This window comes from Diceros bicornis, chromosome 14 (assembly GCF_020826845.1).
Source record: "Diceros bicornis minor isolate mBicDic1 chromosome 14, mDicBic1.mat.cur, whole genome shotgun sequence".
NCBI classification, from domain to species: Eukaryota; Metazoa; Chordata; class Mammalia; order Perissodactyla; family Rhinocerotidae; genus Diceros; species Diceros bicornis.
Genome location: NC_080753.1, coordinates 49,681,944 through 49,703,310, shown reverse-complemented (window position 1 = coordinate 49,703,310; position 21,367 = coordinate 49,681,944). Strand labels below are relative to the sequence as shown.

The 21,367-nt window shown below is 38.2% G+C and overlaps 1 protein-coding gene across 2 annotated transcripts in view; it reads right to left on the bottom strand.

Moving 5' to 3' along the window:
- Positions 1 to 20,362, bottom strand: part of NUP153 (nucleoporin 153) — a 69,377-nt gene extending 49,015 nt beyond the window's left edge. For both annotated transcript variants that reach the window (XM_058555197.1, XM_058555198.1), the window contains exons 1-2: positions 20,252 to 20,362; positions 8,551 to 8,776 (exon numbers count right to left, since the gene is read on the bottom strand). In XM_058555197.1, the coding sequence (XP_058411180.1) occupies positions 8,551 to 8,776; positions 20,252 to 20,362 (337 nt within the window). The remainder of the gene's footprint in view (positions 1 to 8,550; positions 8,777 to 20,251) is intronic.
- Positions 20,363 to 21,367: the final 1,005 nt, after the last annotated feature.

Here is a 21,367-nt window from a genome sequence, read left to right as displayed (position 1 = left end):
ATCACTTATGATGTAGTAGTGAAGGAATGGCTCAGCTTTCATTGTTTTCCAAATAGTTAGTCTGCTCATATTCTAAAATAATCTTCTTAAATAAGCCATATTTTCCTCACTGATTGAGAAGCCACCACTACCACATACTAAATTCCAAGAGGCTTTTCCCCCTTTTCCCCAATGATATACCTGTATACTTCTGTACAAATACCATAATGTTTTAAATACTATAGCTTTAGAACACATCTAATGCCTGTAAAAATTATCCAATCTATACCACATTTCCCTATTCTTTTTCAGAATTTCTCTACTCATCTTCAGGTGTATTTTCAAGAACTTTAGAATCATCTGGCAAGTCTCCAAAAGACTATTCCAGTTAGGCTGGAATAACTAGGTCCCCAGACTAGCACTTCTACTGTAAATAACCAAAACACTGGACAAAATGTATGAGGCAACAGCTTTCAGACACTAGAAAATAGCACAAGAAAATTCACAAAATGAGACCTATCACTACCAAGGCTCTCTGTCTAGGAACATTTTCGGACCTGGCGCAAAGAGCTGGAGTCCAACAAACATAGCAGGCAGAAATCAAAATTAAAGACATTGGACAGTAACAAAAAAACAGAGCAGTGAGGGGCCTCCAGAAGTCCACATGCAGTGTCTAGAGAGAAGATGGGCTATACACAACCAGAGCAAGACCATCTAAGGCTTACCAAATAGCAGCTGCTATGGAGTTGAGAAAACAAATACTAGAAGGTGAGCAGTGCTAGGAAAAAAAGCAGTGCTGAGGACACTGAAGTTTCCCAGCTGCTAGAATTTAGAGATCCCATAAACACTTCCTTAAATCCCTGGCATTCAGCTGAGATACCAGAAAAGCTTCCCCTCGGGACTAAGGATCATGTCCTAGAACAAGACCTACTATAGACTCATCCTAAAAAGCGACAGGGGAGACAACAGCTTGGAGGCTAAGTCCCGCCACACAGGGGACTTAAGAAACACTTTGGAATTTCCACTGATACACATTAACAAAGCATAAAACTAAATCTACAAAAGTTCAAAATCATTCAGTAACAACTGTCTGCTAAAACAAGAAGCAATACTCTTCAGAGGAAGATAACAAAATCCACAATCTCTACATGTACTATTCAAAATGACAATATTTATCCAAAAATCATTTGATATACATAAAAAAAGAAAATGCGATCCATGGCAGAAAAAAAGTAGTCAACAGAAACTGAACCCAAGAGAGCCAAGACAGCTTTAAAATAAGTATTTTAAACATGTTCAAAGTTCCTAACAGACCCATTAAAATTATTTGACTGGGATCACACTGAAATTAAAAGATTTAAAAAACGAACTAATATCATTCCCAGCATTGTTTTCCTACCCACCTTTTTTTTTGTTCAGGTCTCCTTTATGTTCCCCAGCAGAACTTAAATGAATTTCTTCTTCTAGAGTGTCATACACTTCTTAAGTATATTTCTATATGTTTTTGTTGTTTAATGTTACAAAGTGGGATCCTTTCTTCCTTCATACTTTCTAACTGGTTACTGGTTAAATAAGAGAGTTATTAGATTTTTTTTCAATATTAACTTTGTGATTAACTTCTAGAAGTCTCTTATTCTAATAAGGTTTTTAAAAATCCGTTGGGTTTCTTGGGTTTTCTAGGCATTATCTGTATCTATATTATCTGATTATCTGTAAGATCATTTTGCTTCCTTCTTCCCAATATTTATACATATACATACATCCTCTTATCTAATTACATTTTTAATATCTAGAAGTGGTGATGATGGGCTTCCATGTTATTCCTGACTTTAATGGGAATGCTTCTAACATGTCACCATTATACACGATTTCTTCCCTTTGGACAACATGTTCAGGAAATAGTAGTTTCCGAATTTCAAATAGAAATAAAGAAGGATTTTAAGTTCTGGCAAATACCTATTTAGCATCTACCAAAAAGAGAAAATTTATAAGATCATTTCACCTATTAACATGCTAAACTATAGTAATAATTCTCTAACAATGAATGATTCCTTGCATCCCTAGACTAACTCTTTCCAGTGAGTAAGAGTTGTCTACTATTCTTTAATGTGCTGCTGGATTGTATTTGCTACTCTGTAATTTTCTTCTATGTACTATCTTCCTAAAAGTTTATCTTCAAAAATATTTAACAGTTTAACCAATACAAAACAATTCTGGATTATTGTTTCAAAGTGCTATTATACAAAAAATAAGGTGCAGATAAAAACACTCAACCAGGACTGGAAGGAAACATCAACACAACAAAGGCTATATATGAAAAACTCACAACATCATACCCAATGGTGAAAGACTAAGATTTTCCTCTAAGATCAGGAACAAGATCAGGATGCCTGCTTTTCCCACTTCTATTTAACACAGTACTGGAAGCTCTAGCCAGAGTAATAAGGCAAGAAAAAGAAATTAAATTCATCCAAATTGGAAAGGAAGGAGTAAAATTATTTCTGTTCACAGATGATATGTCTTATATGTAGAAACCCCTAAATGTTCCACAAAAAAACTGTTAGAATAAACAAATTCAGCAAAGTAACAGGATACAAATTCAACACACAAAAATCAGTTATGTTTCACAATGTTAGAAACCATTAAAACATCAATAAAAAATAAAAATAAAAATTTTCCACTCCTAAAAAAAAAAAAAATCAGTTATGTTTCTAGACACTAACAATGAACGATCTGAAAACTAAATTAAGAAAACAATTCCATTAACGATAGCATCAAAAAGAATAAAACACTTAGGAATTAACCAAGGAGGTGAAAGGCTTGCACAATGAAAGCTATAAAACATTGCTGAAAAAAATTTAAGACATAAATAAATGGAAAGACACCCCATGTTCTCAGATTGAAAGACCTAATATTGTTAAGATGTCAGTACCACCCAAAGCAATCTGCAGATGCAATGTGATCTCTTTCAGAAACCCAATGACACTTTTTGCAAAATAGAAAGACCATCCTAAAATTCTTGGGGATCTCAAAGGACCCCTAATAACCAAAATAATCTTGAAAACGAACAGCAAAGCTGGAGGTCTCAGACTTCCTGATTTTCAAAAACTTATTATAAAACAGTAATCAAAACAGTGTGGTACTGGCATAAAGACAAACATACAGACCAATGGAATAGACTAGAGAGCCCAGAAATAAACCCTCACATATATTGTCAAATAATCTTTGACAATGGTGCCAAGACCACTCAATAGAGAAAGGACAATCTCTTCAACAAATGGTTTTGGGAAAACTAGATATTCACATGCAAATGAATGAAACTGGACCCTTACCTTATGCCATATACAAAAATTAACTCAAAACGGATTAAAAACCTAAATGTAAGATGCAAAACTATAAAACTCTTATAAGAAAACAGAGGGGAAAAGCTTCATGACACTGGTCTCAGCAATGATTTCTTGACATGAAACAAAAGAAAAACAGACACATGGAACTGTATCAAACTTAAAAACTTACATGCACTAAAAGACAAACAATAGACTGAAAAGGCAACTTACAGAATGGTAGAAAATATTTGCAAATCATACATATGATAAGGGGTTAATATTCAGAATACATAAAGAACTCCTACAACTCAACAATGAAAAATCAAATAACCTGATTAAAAATTGGGCAAAGGACTTGAACAGACATTTCTCCAAAAATGATATACAAATGGCCAACAAGCATATGAAAAGATGCTCAACATTACTAATCATCAGAGAAATGCAAATCAAAAGCACAATGAGATGCCACTTCACATCCATTAGGATAGCCACTATCAGAAAAACAGAAAACAAATGTTGGCGAGGATGTGGAGAAACTGGAACCCTTGTGCGTGGTTGGTAGGAAACATAAAATGGTGCAGCTGCTGTGAAAGACAGTATGGCAGTTCCTCAAAAAATTAAAAATAGAATTACCATGTGACCCAGCAATTCCACTAAAAGCAGGGTCTTAAAGAGATTTGTACAATCATGTTCCTAACAGCATTATTCACAAGAGCCAAAAGATGGAAGCAACCTAAGTGTCCACTGGTAGATGAATGAATAAATGTAGAATACACATACAATGGAATATTATTCAGCCTTTTTTAAAAAGGAAATAAATCTGGATGCATGTTGCAACATGGATGAACCTTGAACATTACGCTAAGTGAAATAAGCCAGTCATAAAAGGACAAATACTGTATGATTCTACGCATATGAGGTACTAAGAGTAGTCAAAGTCATAGAGAAATAAAGCAGAACGGTGTTTGCCGAGGTGGGCTAAGAGGGGAATAAGGAGTTAGTGTTTAGTGGGTACAGAGTTTCAGTTTTACAGGATGAAAACAGTTGAGATGGATGGTGGTGATGGTTGCACAACAATGTGGATGTACTTAATGCCACCTGAACTGTAGGTACACTTAAAAATGGCTAAAATGGTAAATTTTACGTATATTTTACAACTCAAAAAAATAATTTTTTAAAAAAGCAAGGTACACCAAGAATGGCAATGAAGAATTCTTAAAAAACAAAAAACAAAAAAACCCCCCACTATTTATGAAAAATCCTATTTTAAAAATCTAATAGAATATCTAAATTCATTTTATATGTAATAATTTCTTATTAAGCTTGCTCAAGTTAAGAGAGATACTGGCTGGAGCTTAGAAATCTACTGGTATTGGCATTTAAACCTACTGGCATTTAAACATGATAATATTTCAATTTCTCTGCAGTCAGGATTCACATACATAAAGGCTGGAATGTTTCTTAGGATATGAAGTTTCTAATTTTGTTGTATATTATATCATAAAAGTGCTTTTTACTTACCGATTCTCTCATTCCTGCATCAGTTTATCCTATAGGATAAAAGCGATAGGACAATTTTCTAGCTATTGGCAGACATCTGCTAAATCCAGTATATACAGAAGCTATAGAGGAAACAGAAATCTAGTATGATATACTTCTACTTGAAGGTATGCTGCTAACAGCAATGCCAGTTTTTTAGACTTATAGGGCTTCCTTACCCGCTAAACCAGGCCCAGTAAAGTACACAGTTTGGGAGACTAAGACCAAACAAGGCCGTGTCATCTACAGATTCTCATCAGCCACAAATGCCCAGTTTCTAAGAGTACACCTATGATCACATGGTACCAATCAGCCAAAGTAGTCTACCTCAATCCACTGATGACTAGTGTACTAGATATGCCATCGTGGGGCCCTCAGCAGCCCGAACTCTTATTGAGTCCATGAAAATTTAGCATGTACATTATTTGAGGTTCTACTCATTGATCCATTCCGCTAACCCAGCAGAAGAAATCGAGACACCCAATGGCTCACCATCATTAGGACAGTCAACACAAGGCGGTCCATAAGCAGAAAGCTGCAGACGACAGATCTGAAATGGGCCACAGATTCTATAACTGTTCCTAAGAACAGTAGGTGAACTGGGCTATTTAAAGAATGTACAATACTCTCCAGCTCTAGTTACTATTAATATAAAAGTTATACTGGTAAAATTAATATTTAGTAAACAACATTCAGGACTGTTATATCTAAATTGTTTTAAGCTTTCAATAATTTGACACTACTTTAAGAGCAGATATGTCTAAGGTGTTTTGAAAATGCATTGTCAAATTTAACAGTAATGTTTCAGAATAAACATAAACTGCGATTTCTTTGTTATATCTACTAAGATCTATATTCATCATATTGGGAAGCTATCAGTGGTTCTTAAAGTCACACATTATGTGATTGCCAGTATTGAATAAATACTTTGAGAAAGGTTGAGGCAGACTGTGAGAAGAGAACTGTCTGGAACTTACAAAGTTTAAGATAGGAGCAGGATTCAGATCTAAGACCAGTAAGGGGGAAAAATGCTACCACGTTTTTGAAGTTAACATCAAGAAGCTGCTCACAATTTGCTTCTAAATAACCAGGCGAGTTAGAGTGGGAAGGTGGGCAAATAGATGGGGGAACAAAGAAAACAACATCAGCCATAAGTTGGCTGTCTTTGAAGCTGGTGAATGGGTACACGGGGGTTCACTGTACTACCCTCCTTACTTCTTGTAGTTTGAAATTTTCCATAATAATTTGAGTTTAGAAGTTACTCACAAAGGTATGTATAATACACACGTGACAGAAAAGCTACCTTATAAACTTAATAATATAACGAATAAAATCCGAGTTGGAATTGATCTTGGCAGACCACTGAATTATTTTCATTATTTCAATGAAAGTAAAAACACACACAAAAAAGAACTTTACAGATGTAAATGAGAAACTCTCCATTTATCTCACACCTAAGCTAAATTCTTCAAGTTAGTTAATCCTCACTAGCATGCTCATTAGAATGGAAAAGAAGGTTTCAATCACTGTGGATATATGATGGTACACACTACAAGTCCCTAATCAAAAGAAAGAGAAGCTGGGGTCCCAGTCAATGCCTAGAAAAGGCAGCTAGCTTAGAGATCTACCAGATAAAGTCTCAAGATGGTTGGTGGTAATATATGTGAAAGAAATCTTTAAAAGTACAGATCTTAAAACTTCCTAAGTTATTCTAGTAAAAATAAGCAAACATTTAAAGACTAAGCCAAACTGAACATTGCTAAGAAAACTAGACTTGCTATTTCTCCAGAATAAGAAATCTTTATTTCAGGCCCATTTCACTGTCACTAGTTTTCACTATAAGCAAATAAGGCAGGAAAATATGCTACTAAGCACACCAAAATTAATAAGCCATACATCTACATCAATTATTTAGGCAAGACAAGACTTAACAGTCTGACTTAAGAGTTAGAAAAAAATCTGTAATTATAAATAAGTCAAAACAGGTAGTGAAAAAATATATATATTGAAAGAAACATATACTGAGAGATAAATTGGACTTCACTAAAATTAAAAACTTTTGTGCTTCAAAAGACACCATCAAGAAAGTAAAAAGACAACCAACGGAATGGGAGAAAATATTTGCAAATCATACACTAATAAGGGATTTATATCCAGAATATGTAAAGAACTCTTTCAACTCAACTATAAAAAGACAAATAACCCAATCAAAAATGGAAAAGGGAATTTCAATAGCCATTTCTCCAAAGATATACAAATGGTCAATAAGCATATGAAAAGATGCTCAACATCATTAGTCATCAGGGAAATGCAAATCAAAACCACAATGTGATACAACTTCATTCCCATTAGAACTGCTATAATAAAAAAGAAAAAAAGGAAAATAAGTATTGGTGAGGGTGTAAAGAAACTGGAATCTTCATACACTACCAATGCGGGGGTAAGATGGTGTAGTCACTTTGGAAAACAGTTTTCCCTCAAAAATGTTAAAAGTACCATATGACCCAGCAGTTCTACTCCTAGGTATATACCCAAGAAAAAAACATATCCACACAAAACCTTGCACATGAACAATCATAGCAGCATTATTCATAATATTCAAAAAGTGGAAACAACCCAAATGACTATCAATTGATGAATGGATAATTAAAATGTAGTTTATCCATACCATGAAATATTGCCTGGCAATAAAAACAAACGAAGTTCTGATACACACTATGACATGGATGAACCTTGAAAACATTATGCTAAGTGATATAAGCCAGTCACAAATGACCACATATTTTATGATTCCATTTATATGAAATGTCCAGTATAAGCAAATCTCTAGAGACAATTAGTGGTTGCCTAGGGCTGGAGAGGTAGGGATGGGAAGTGACTACTAATGGATATAGGATTTGGGGGGGGTTGGGGTGGGAGGGATGGTGATGAAAATGTTCTAAAATTGATTGTGGCAATGGCTGAACAATGCTGTGAATATACTAAAAACCAGTGAACTGTATACTTTAAATGGGTGAGTTCTATGGTATGTGATATATATCTCAATAAAGCTGTAAAAAATATACACAGTGAAATGACAGAGTAATACTCCCAAATATGCCATACTCATGGTTATACTGAAGCTACCTAATATTGTAAACCCCACCAAAATGCTCTAAGTAGATCCAAAAAAGCTCAAGCCTTTAAAATGCAGGGTCACTTAACTGTAAGATAATGAAATGACCCAGCTGAACCTGCTGCAGAGAGGACAGGTGCCAATTACAGATATACCATACCCAAATTCATGTGTGGTGGGAGGCATCACCACAGCTTCATTGTAAGTTAACATTTATACAGTGCTCCCTTAGTGCCAGGACCTATTCTAAGTGCTTCACTTTTACTTTTTTCAAAACAATTTGTGAAGATACAGAGGAGAAAATAGATCATCTTGCCCAAAGCCACAGGGCTAACAATTGGTGGTATGAAAATTCAAACCCAAAGTCTAACACCAGAGCTTGCAATCTTAGCTGATCTAGTATTACAGCCTCCTTTAATAAACAAAAAGCTGATACATAAGAAAGATATCTAATTTGAACCTGATCATCACCCTTCTCCTACATGGTTTATGTACCACCCAATTAGATTTACCAAAGCCAAGTAATATAAAGATATTTAAAATTAAGGCATGAAAACCTATCATTCATAAAAATATCCATATTCTATTTACCTTCTGTATTACTGACTGTTGGCTCAGGAGTGCTTCTCCCATCATGAATATTAGAGGTCTCCTCATCAGCATATATCAAATGGTCGTCTTCTCTATTTTCCGGCCACTGTGGTATCTCTCTTGTGTCTGCTGAGCAGCTGCATACATCTTCATTCTTGTTGAAGTATCTCTGCAGCCACCCTGGCACAATATTCTTAACGGATTCTGTAACCCTGCTAAGAATGCCCTGTTAGGGGGAAAAACACATAAGGCAGTTTTAGAAATTTGTCTTTTTAAATATGTGCCTACTTACAGAAAGCCATACCAAGCAAAACACAACTGTTTCCAACAAAGTTTCCTAAAATTCAGTTACTTGAGTTCATGCTGACATAATAGTATTTTACAACTTATATAGACATTATGAAATTCCTACTTTTTCATTCTTCCATATACATATATCCACAAGCCAATAATTGTCCCAAATGGCCACATTATTCTAATCCTTAAAAAACTCCTATAGGTCATCAAATAAGTAATATAAATTTTAGATTTAGTAATAAAATATACACTAAAATGTTATAATCCCAGAGAAAAGGCATACACTTTGATCCCAGAATATTAAAAGTAGCAATATAAACAATACCTTCAGCAGTTTCCTCAATTATTTTATTGCACATTCTTGAAGAACAAAAATTTAGACAAATGAAAATATGAGAGATTTTTTTAAAGACAGGCAATAAGACAATTATTCCAAAATAATAAACAAGAAATAATCTAAGATTTTTTTTGATGGCAAAATTTTGTTTCATCAAATGTTGCCTGAAAATCTGAAGAATTTTATTACAGTAACTTTTAAAGGGAGAAAAGAAATGTGGTGTAACAACTATCAGTATTATTAACATTTATTGTAGTTTTGTTATGTGCCAGGCACTATTCTAAGCAGTTTAAACACATTATTCAATTTAATCCACAATAATTTTATGAAGCAGGTATTAATAGTGCTACTTTGTAGATGGAGACAATGAAATAAATTGCCCAAGGTACAAACACAACTATTATGGTATACCTATGTTAGAGTAAAAGCATGGGCTTCGGGACTGACAGGACCTACTGTGAAGTCTGAGACCCTCCCCATGCTTTGATTTGTTGCAGGTAAAATAAGAATAATACCCCCTCCTACTATTATCTAATAGGAATTATAATGAAGATTAAATGAAATAATGTGAAAGCACTTTGCAATTTACAAAATATAACAGAAATATATACTAGTAACTTTATTACTAATGAGAAAAAAAACGTTAGCAGAAACAAACTGGGGTGAGGTAACGAATTTTAGGCAAAAATTTCCTTCACAAAGCAGCATTAGTAGGACTTCAGAGAAAGAGTCACATAAGCAAAAAAAAACAAATTGGCAGGTACAAAAAACAATAGTCAAAGTCAAGGCAGAATACATAAATCTACCTTAAAAACAAACCCAAGACAAAGCGGCCTTGAAAAACCCTGTCAAGAGAAAAGATGCAAGATACTTCTGATATAGGTACTTGAATAGTATTTTCTCATTGTTTGAAAAGGTGTAGGTCAGGGCTGGTCCTATGGCATAGTGGTTAAATTCATTCGATCCACTTTGGCAGCCTGGGGTTCACAGGTTTGGATGCCAGGTGCAGACCTATACCACTTGACAGCCATGTTGTGGCAGTAAGCACATGCAAAATAGAGGAAGACTGGCACAAACGTCAGCTCAGGGCTAATCTTCTTGAAGCAAAAAACGAGGAGGATCGGCAACAGTTGTTAGCTCAGGGTGACTCTTCCTCAGCAAAAAAAAAAAGGTGTAGGTAACAATTGGGAAATATGAAATTATTTCTCTACATATTCTCCAAACAGATATTCTGAACACATCCACAACGTAAGCTCTCTAACATGTGAAGCCAAAGGCCCTAGAATACTCACTACTGAAAAACACAAATCCACTGTTCCCCTTTTCTATGCTAATGTTATACAGTATTAGTTATTTTGGAAAGAAAGATTATATACCTACATCCAAAATTTAATATTTATAAAAACATACATAGAATATTCACTATTTTTAGTTATACTTAAATATTTATTTACTCCCTCCCTATACTTCAAAAAACTTGCAAGTGCTTACAAGATATAACATAGTTTAAATAAGACTTGAAAAAAAGTAAGACATACATGATAAAGTGGTAAGTTAGCTAACACACTATTGCAAGAATTTAGTGTAAAATAAGTCTTTCGTGGACTTCCTCTAAGGTAAGTTTAGATACTATAAGTATCAGAGATTCCTATGATCTCTCTTCACCTAAAGGAACTAAGTACAGAACTTATAATTAACACCATACTTAACCAAAGGTCACTTATGTGGCAGCGTCAGGTATCGTGCAGAATAACCAGTAAACAAAATTGAACAGTCAAAATGGATATAATAAAGCACATTCACTAAAGGTCACATACTCTGCTTGGAGATCTTTTCTTTTCTAAACTAAAATTTAACCAATTTATCTGATCTCAGCCCACAACAGCTTAGTACAAGAAAATTACACTGAAAGAGAAGTTACGAGCAGCACAAGGAACTACAGCATGAAGAGCTTGACAGTAAGAAGAAATGGAGATGATAAAACTGACCCGGAACCATTATAAAAAACCAAACCTCCCTATACTTGAGCATACCTCTATAGGGTAAATGACCCTAAATCATCAAGAAAAGTTAAATTAAGCTCAGTATACTCAAGTACTAGCGGTTCCCAAAGACCAGCAATGTCAGCATCACCTCAGGCCCTATGCCAGCCCCACTATAACTCAGGAGGTAGGAGTCACCTGTTTGAACAAACCCTCCCAAGTGATTTTGATGTACCAGTCATGCACCGCATAACAACATTTTTGGACAATGACGAACTGCATATACAACAGTGGTCCCATAAAATTAGTACCATATAGCCTAGGTGTGTAGTAAGCTATACCACCTATGTTTGTGTGAGTAAACTCTATGATATTTGCACAGTGACGAAATCGCCTAATGATGCATTTCTCAGAATGTATCCTCATCATTAAGCGACGCACAACTGTATATCTAATCACTATAAAAGGACTACAACAGTGGTTCTCAAATTGGAGTCTTCAGACCAGCAGCACTGGTATCACCTAAGAGCACGTGAGAAATGCAAATCTGCTTGTTTTAACAAGCTCTTCAGGTGATTCTTATGCAAATTAAAGTTTGAGAAACACTGCACTAAAATCATCTAAAAACTAAGTGACTGGTTTCCCAATTAAGCCCATGGTAAATATAACCCTGCCAGCCCTGGTGGTCTACCGGTTAAGACTGGCGCTCTCACCTGCACGGCCTGGGTTTGCTTCCAGGTCAGAAAACCACACCACCAGCCTGCCGGTTGTCATACTGTGGCAGCTGCTCTTATTTCAAACGCCAGCAGGGCCACCCATGGTGGACAGGTTTCAGCAGAGCTTCCAGACTAGACAGACTAGGAAGACGGACCTGGTCACCCACTTCCAAAAAACTGGCCATGAAAACCCAATGAATAGCAGTGGAGCACTGCGTGACACAGCACCAGAGGGTAAGAGGATGGCACTAACCACAACATAAAGTTTTACCTAAAAGACCAACCTATTTCCATGATCATCTCATTATCTATCAAATACATCATACTATTATACCAATTTTTTTGTTTGTTTTTGTGAGGCGGACTAGCCCTGAGGGCTAACATCTGTGCCCATCTTCCTCTACTTTATATGGAACGCCACCACAGCATGGCTAGACAAGCAGTTCGTTGGTGCACGCCCAGGATCCGAACTTGCGAACCCTGGGCCGCCGAAGCAGAGCACATGTACTTGACTGCTGTGCCACCGGGCCGGCCCTGATCATACCAATTTTTATAAATATCTACTTTATAACATCAACTCAGAAAACCAAACCAGAAGTAAACATAAAAGCCTACCTCTGAATCTATTTTATTTCCAGTGTTAAAGACTAACACACTTATTTATAGTAAATAACCAACTATCAGATATTAGAATTTTTACAAAACTGCTAGGGCAAAGAAATCTCCTGATTATGCACAGAACTGGGTAGACTATAAAGAGGTACGGGGCCCTGTCTATCAAATAGATTTGGAGAAGTACTTCCCTGCCTGGCAATTTTTTAAGTTTTGAAGTACCAAAGATAGACTTCAGCCACTAATGGAAAACTGAGAAAGAGTGAAGGGAGCTAGAAAAGTGGACAAACAGTCTTCTTACGGAAGAAAAGGTTCCTCCGACTCTCTTACTAAAGAAGGTCTACCTTTTCAAGAGTTCTTGAGAGAGTATGCTTCAAGGCTTTCTGGGAATGGGGTAAATGAGCTTCCTACATGGACCTGAAGGAAGAATGCTTTCTTATATTTAAAAAAAACAAACTTGAGGGAGAAACAGAGGAACACTGAGTAAAGGTCTACTAAGGAGTGAATACTCAAATCCTACTTTACCAGATTAGCTTCCTCCCTACTTTCAGAGGGTTCAGCGGGAAGCCTAACCGCCACCATTATAACTTTTTTTAAATAATTTTATTTATTTATTTTTCCCCCCAAAGCCCCAGTAGATAGTTGTATGTCATAACTGCACATCCTTCTAGTTGCTGTATGTGGGACGCCGCCTCAGCATGGCCGGAGAAGCGGTGCGTCGGTGCGCGCCCGGGATCCGAACCTGGGCCGCCAGCAGCGGAGCGCACGCACTTAACCGCTAAGCCACGGGGCCGGCCCCCACCATTATAACGACGTAAGTTTTCCTACAGAAAACCTTCTCTGATCCTCTAAGTCTGGGACAGTCACTCCCTCATATTCACCAACAGTGCCCTGGTACTTCCTACATGATGGCAATCTGTCAAACACAATGGGAATTATAGTCTGCCTCTCGCCTCCACTAGAGCATCAGCTGTGAGAGGACAGGCACCAGGTCTATAAAGTGCACAGATTAGTTGATGCACAGTTTTATCTACAACTGCACAGCTCAACCAACCTCTTATTCCCACACATGAATATTCTGTGACAAGTGTCTAAAAAGTACATCAGCAATTTTTGAATTCAAAAATAAATAATACATTTGTTTGTATTATTGGTGTGATGGTTTCACCTTCAGCATATATCATTTTTGTTGCCACACTAATAGCCCTTCCTCCAAAAAACAACTTGTGAAGCTATCCAACAGCATGGGAAAATTGAACCATCCTCTGGAATGATAAATAACACAAAGCCAACTAAATGAAGAGAAGCAGAAAGGTAGCCAAAGAAAGCAAAATTAATGAAGGGCTTAGAAAAATTAACAAAATAAATGAGGCATTAAAATCTTAAAAATATTCCCTGTAACCCTAAAGCAAAGTCTACACTAGATAATCATACACTAAATAATCATAAGCAATGAAGTTAAATTCAAGGATTAAAGGAGTAACCTTTAAACCTGGGCTGATTGGTTTTTTTCTCTTCAACAACTAAGGGTTCTTCATTCGGCAAACCATGGCAAAAAACGTCAAAAATGCCACTGAGATTTAGAATAAATACTCAATTTGGGGCCTAGAAGTAAATTCAATTCAATACTACACATGTACTAAGCACACTCAATATATAAGGCACTGTGAATATATCAGCTTTTCAAATTACATTTAACCTGAGTTCAAGGATGAAGGCTGAGGCGGGGCAAGACTCTGCTACAGTCGTAACTCAGAACTCATTTGTAATGAAAAAGACATTCTTTTCCCATGTATCTTTTCAGCAATTTGTAATCTCCAAATAACCAGAGACATATCTCCAATATGGTCAACTCCTTACCATTACTATATAGCCTTCCTACTTAGATGAAGTTCTCTATTCCTATTAGTTTTCTTGACTTCAGTTCTGTTCAACTTTCTTTTCTTCACATTATCATCTACTAAATAGTAGTATTCCGATTATAAAATCTCCTTTCTTAAATAATTTCACCGGATCTCTAACTATAAATACCAAATATAATCCATCTTCAGGTTTAAGGTTCCAGAGCCCTATTCTCCCAGAATACACGGCTGTTTTGATTTCTATCTGCTCTTCTGGCTCCCTTTATTTCGTTGAGGCCTGTCACTGACACTGTCACTTAGTTTTCTTCCAGGGTTCTGTGCACACTCTCCTTACCCATTCAACTCCTGCGTCACTTGGCTCTCCTTGCCAAACTTTTTTCAAAGTCTTATTTCATATAGATTCCCTAATCAGTTTTCTCCCTTGCTCCCTCCAAGCCCAAGTGAAGAAGAACAAGGGCTAAGAACCCAAGACTTCACGTGACACAAAGAATATCTAACTATAAAAACATCTTAAACACTAAATAGTAAAAACCTAGATGCCATTCTAATCTTTCAGTTTTTTCAGTTTTTTAATATATCCATTCTAACATTACTTATTTTAACAAAGCATCTCTATTATAACTCACACGCAGTTATTTCCATGACGGAAAAAAGTAAGGAAGTATTAAAATTCTAATGCAGTTATATTGAATCTAATTTCAATAATCTGAATTTAACCTCCAAATCTAAACTATTATTTGTCATATTTTACAACCTACAGATAGTTGTTCAGCAGCCAAGCTTTCCCTATCCACCCAGTTCAAATCTTCTAGCCATTCAAAATCCACACTTTTCATTTCTCTTCTCAACTTTAAGAGATCAAGCCAAAATACATGAGTGTAAAAATTATTCTGGTTAAAAAATTAAAAACTACAATTGGCTACAAATTTCAACTTCCTTCAAAACTCTCTGCCACTAATGCAGTAAGGAGAAACATGACCTGGCTTCATCTCTTATTTTTAGTTATTCATATGATAGAGGCGGTATTAATAGATAATTAACAGCAATCATACAAGGACAAGAAAAGGAGTCCCCACAAGACCTTTCAAACTAGCAACAGGAGACCCAATAAAAGCCCAAAGCAGTTTAACCCACTAAAAGTTACCTACAAGATACTGTCACTTTTCTTACATCATCTGTTTGAAAACTGGATGTAAGTTTATTTCTTAAATCACACTATGAAAGAGAGAAATGAAATCAAGCAAACTGAAATATCTATAGGCAGAAAAGGCATTCTACCATTCTGTTTCTGACAGCAAACACAGTATATTATGTCTGGTGGCAAGACTTTAAACTGGGCTTTCCAACACAGAAGAATCTTTTAAAAGTATATTACAACCATGACCATAAGCTAAGTAGCTACAAACAAAACATTTTTGAAAATACAAGGTCATTACATCTTTCCAATAATATTCTGTGCCTAATGAAAATGGTTTTAATTAGTGACATGAGACCAAAGTCTTCATTTTACTTCAAACTAATAGATAACTGGCTCATCAGGGGACTTTCCAGGAAACAGAAACAACACCTGGGCTTTTTGGTCATTTATCCTATTAGAAAAATTAGTAAGTAAATTGATAAAATATCACACACAATGGCTGCTCATCATAAAAAAAAAACCTATTTTGCATTAAAGAATTTAAAACTTTGGTTTATCTTCCTCTATACCTAAATGACTGGCATTCCTTTTTTTTTTTTTTTTTTTTTAATGGTTTTGTGTGTGTGTGTGCGTGAGAAAGATCAGCCCTGTGCTAACATCTGCCAATCCTTCTCTTTTTGCTGAGGAAGACTGGCCCTGGGTTAACATTCTCGCCCATCTTCCTCTACTTTATATAGGACGCCGCCACAGCATGGCTTGACAAGCAGTGCATCGGTGCGCGCCTGGGATCCGAACCAGCGAACCCTGGGCCGCCGCAGCAGAGCGCGTGCACTTAACCACCTGCGCCACCGGGCTGGCCTCCTGACTGGCATTTCTATGAGGAAAATTATGTTAAAAATAAATAAGTATTTAAGATGGTAGTAACAGTTTAAAGTTTGGCCTTATCACTCAGGAAACAAGTCCTTAAATCCAAATGAGCCTAGAAAAGATTGAACTTCAGTACATAAAGGAAACTAAGAGGCAGCAAAATTCAGAGAATTAAAACATTTAAATCAAAAGGTTCTATTTAATCACAACAATTTCAAATGAGTCCTTACTACATATGCCAGGCCCTGTTCTAAGAGCTTTCCTTATATTATCTCATTTAACCCTCACAACAATTTCCACTTTACAGATGAGTAAATTAAACAGAGAGAACTTAAATAACTTGTCCAAGTCCTGGCGAACAGGGATTCAAACCCAGATACTCTGACTCCATTATAGCACATTTTTTTTCCTATCAACTATTTCCATTTCTATTTTCACTAATAGTATTAAATATCTAGGATAAAGCAAATAAAAAGTCAAAACTACTTAGTGACTTCTGGAAGGAATTAAGTATTCAACCTCTAAATATCCCTCCTTTTCAAAACTGGGAACACTCTTTAGCCACCAGATACCAACCAGGACATACTTATTCAGGACAACGTATCGTACAGAAGCTACCAAAACGAAAAAAACAGTACATTATCATATAAACCAAGGTTGGGCAAACCGTGGTCTGTGGGCCAATTTCAGCCCTTCGCCTGTTTGTACACAGGCCTCAGGCTAAGAATAATTTTCACATTTTTTAAAGGATTATAAAAACAAAACAAAGAACTTGGGCAACAAGGCCTAAAATATTTACTATGTGGCCCTTTACAGAAAAAGTTTGTTGACTGCTGATCTAAGCTACTTGAATAGATAAAAGGGTTTCCGCCACCTTTTTTTTTTGAAATAGCTAAATGCAGGAACTGATCTGTAAGACAAACTACCTCTAGGAAGAGAAAATGAGTGGACTCCCTTGGTTCCAAACTAGAAAACAAAACCTCTGAAGCACACCCCCCAAAAAAGGGCAAAAATAAGTAGTTCCCTCTCACCAGGAGGTGGCAGTAGATTCTTCCAGAGGCAAGGTTCTGGTTTGCCCGTGGGCTCAAGTTTTTTGTGGTGGCTATTAAAAAAAGCAGCTTGACCTCTCCAGAGCTGACTTTTTGGGCCTGACAATCTGCACAAAAAGGAAACGGGAAAGGAGACTGAAGAGGTGACAAGAACTAACCACATCCTCTTTAGTGACCTGTTCACTCCCAACTAGAAAAATGACACCATTTCCTAAATGCATCTGGGCTAAGAGTTAGGAGGTAGGGATGAAGGCAAGTGAAAATGATCAACTTACACTACTCAGGGCTGTTCTTCATTTTTGCTTCTTCAATTCTTAAGTTGCTTCCCTTCAGTTAGTTAAGACAATGGATTTAAGTTTCCACCACTTCGAGCAAGATGCCATTTTAAAGATCAGAAGTTAAAAGGAAAAAATGTAAACTAGATCTATCTCAGCAGAGCTAAACCAGAAGAAATCAAAACAGGAAATTACAAGTCAGTTGAACACACGCAAAAGTCACAGGTACTGCGTGACTGCGTGATTGCACAAGCCAGTTGGCCTGACAGGCAATGGCAAACATCCATTAACTAATAGTGCCAGACCTCTCATTCTTATTCCAACTCTCTACCACATATCCCAAAACTTCATTTTTGCCCAGAAACTCTTAGACACTTAATCAAATAACATTAGTATAAAACATGCCATGTCATGAAGCTCCTTGATATTCATGATGACTCAGCAGCTGCTGCAAAACATAGAGAGGTGACAGCCCAGGATAGTACAGCAAGCAGGTAGTCTACAAATCCACAAAAGTTCCAGTAAAGACTAAAGAAAGTCCTTATTTTAAGATGAACAAAATCGATAAATTAAAGAGTATTCTTTTGTATACTCCTGGACACATACTTTTCTTTGGTAGTTTCTGCCAATGTTAAGTAACACCTACAGTGTTGATCAAGAAACTCCCAAACATCTTTAATCTCAACCCAAAAGCTAAAAATGTATTTCCTTTTTCAATTAAATGGCTGAGGTAAGAAGCTGAAAGCATTTCTGATAAGGGGAAATGATAAAATTATCAAGCTCTAAAACAAAACTACACTGAAATTATATCAGCTCTAAGACAATTTGGATCATAGGTGTTATGTTGTTAAGGCATCATCTCCCCCAAATTAGATTTTTATCTAAATACCTTTAAAAGTAAGCTGTGATTATAACTTCTGCCACCTGGAATATATTAGCTCCTTTCTAAACTCTGTCCAGACCATCCAATGATCTGTATTTAAAACATTTCATTTTTTATGTAGTAACTTTCCCTTAGGGAGACCTAAGACAGCACTCAGACATTTATTCTTCAGGAGAAACAGAAAGCATGTGTGTCTAACTTCCATTCTACAAAAGGATTAGGTTAAATGGCCAGGCTTGTGACCTGAATTCTAATCTTAAATCTGCCTGCAAGTATATACCCCTGTTTCTCACAAAGAAATCTGAAAACCAAGTACTTTCTGCATATATTTACCTGGGGGGAAACTGGTGAGAGATAATAGTAATGCCAAGACTTCTAACCATTAGTAGAGGACTACTTAATATTATAAACCACAATTTTTACTATCAAAAAATTTCCCTCAAATCATTACTTTTAAAATTCTGTTGTTTTTTAATGATACAATTTAACACCACTACCAAACATGTTAAAGTGTCCAATATTCATCATCATCCAGAATAAGGCAACCTAGGAAGTCTACCTTTAACAGTATGCAACAAGTTATCAGACCCTTTTGCTGTACGGTACTTCTGTTTTTTAACAAGTTTAAGATATACACTTACTTCCCACCTCAGCATCACAGAGAAGTTTTATTAGTGACTTTTATCAAAATAAGTTTTTAACATTTTCCTACTCAATCCCCATAATAAACACGTAACGTTTAAAAAACGAAATTTCCTCAGACTCAAATGTCTCATTTACAATTAGGATAAACTCCTTTTCATAATTTCAAACACCCATGAGTGCACAAGGTGGTTAAATTCTAAGACCACCAACATGCCTGGAATGTCAAAAGTACCTAAACTTCCAGAATACGCCCCATAATATTAAAATATTTTGTGCATGAGACCAGAACTGGAGTCCCGGTCAACTGTGCATAACGGCCAAGTCTACCCTCCAAAATAAAGGGAAGGGGAGGGATAGAAAGTGGAGAAGGAAGAGTCTCGCAGCAGAGAAAAGACGTAAGGGTGGAGAGGGACTTTCAAAATGCCCCACTGCCACGGTAAGTCTAACCCGGTTACGAAAAAAAAAATCTAAGCCAATGCTCTCAGATCGGGGAGGAACAAGAGCAGAGGAGATGGAGAATTAATTAATAGGTTGAGACTAAGTTATTCCACTTTCTGTGTAACAGCGCCCCCGCCAACCCCCGGAGGCCGATCCCTCCGGGCAGCCCCCTCCCCACACGCACTGAAACGCGGGAGACTAGAAAACAGCAAGCGCAGAGGCCTCCAGCCACATCTTTTCCTTTCTCCCTCGGGAGGACGTGAGTAATACCCTCAACCCCCCAATCCCCGCCAAAAGCGAAAGAAACGCGGGCATCGTGGGCCTAGAGTTGCTGTTCCCGCCCTGCGCCCGTCCAGGGGAAGCCCCTGGCCTGGAGGGCTGGCGAGAGGCGGCCCGAACCACACGTGGGTGCCGCAAAGATGGGCCTGTGTCAGCCCACTTCCCGTCGCCACCCCGCCCGCCTGCGCTCCCGCCGCCTCGCTCGGGCCTTTCCGCAGGCCCTCCCGTCCGCTCCACGTGGGGCGCCAGGGCCCCTCGCTGCCTGTTCCCTCCCGCCGAGTTCCCGACCCGCTAGGCCACCGCCGCGTCGGGGTCCCGTACCTGGTGCTGTTGTCGCCCCTGCTGGTAAGGCTTAATTGGCCCCTGGTGGCACCGCCGCGTCCGGATCTTGCCGCCACCGCCCCCTCCTATTCCTCCGGCTCCCGAGGCCATGGCGGAGCCTCCGCTGCTTCCCCCTCCCGGGCGGGTAAGGGGGCGGGAGAGGCAGAGGCGGCGGCCTTAGAGCACCCCCGCCCGGCCCCAGCCCAACAGTCCGCCCGCACTGCCCACACAGCGGGGCACAGGCACACCAGGAACGGCGAGGCTGCGAGCTGGAGTGGCGAGAGGACGCGCGCTGGCAGCGGGGCAGGCGGTGGCGGCGACAGAGGCCGAGGAGCTGGCTCCGGTCCGGCAGCCTCCCGCGGACCCCCGCCTCTGTGTATGTCACTGTCTCTATGGAGATCCCCCGCAGAGGACAGCGAAGCGGCTCCGGGCGCTTAGGCCTAACTCGACGGCCGGCTGATGGGGATTCTTCTTCCGTCGCCCTAGTCGTAGCTGCCGCAGTTGAAGCCGCCGGCGCCGCCCGCCTACCCCTCCCCTTTGCGCGCAGCGCCCGCCCCGCCGCCGTCGTCGTCCCTGCAGTCGCCGCTGCTGCTGCGCCTATTGCCGCTGCTAAGGCCGCCGCCGCGGTCGCGAGCCAGAATGCCGTCACTCGTCAGCGCCGGACCAGTTTGCGTCATCACGCTGCGACCGCGTGATAGGCGAAGAGGAAGGAAGGGCTTGTCGAGCCCGCGCTCTTGGCCGCGCAGCCCGCTGGGAAACGTAGTTCAGCGGAAGAACGCGAATTCTCAGGAGGACGAGGAAGGAGATGCGCGGATCGCCGCGAAGTCACAAAGCCAGAGAGTCTGTTCACTTTGCCGCTCTTGGCTGTAAACTTAAACTTTGAAAGAGGCATTTAACATCAAAACAGTAACGTTCCCACTCTACTTCTCCCCATCATTTGATAAAGGGAGCAGAAAATAAGCAGATAATAAAATCAAAGACGGGAGCTAATAACATAAAAAGAAAAAAAACTGGTTGAAAAAATAATGTCCATGATCTTTAAGCCTAAAGCAGAATTAGAAAATATATACAGTTTCATTAATGTTCCATTAAACATATAAGAGCTTTGTCGTCAAA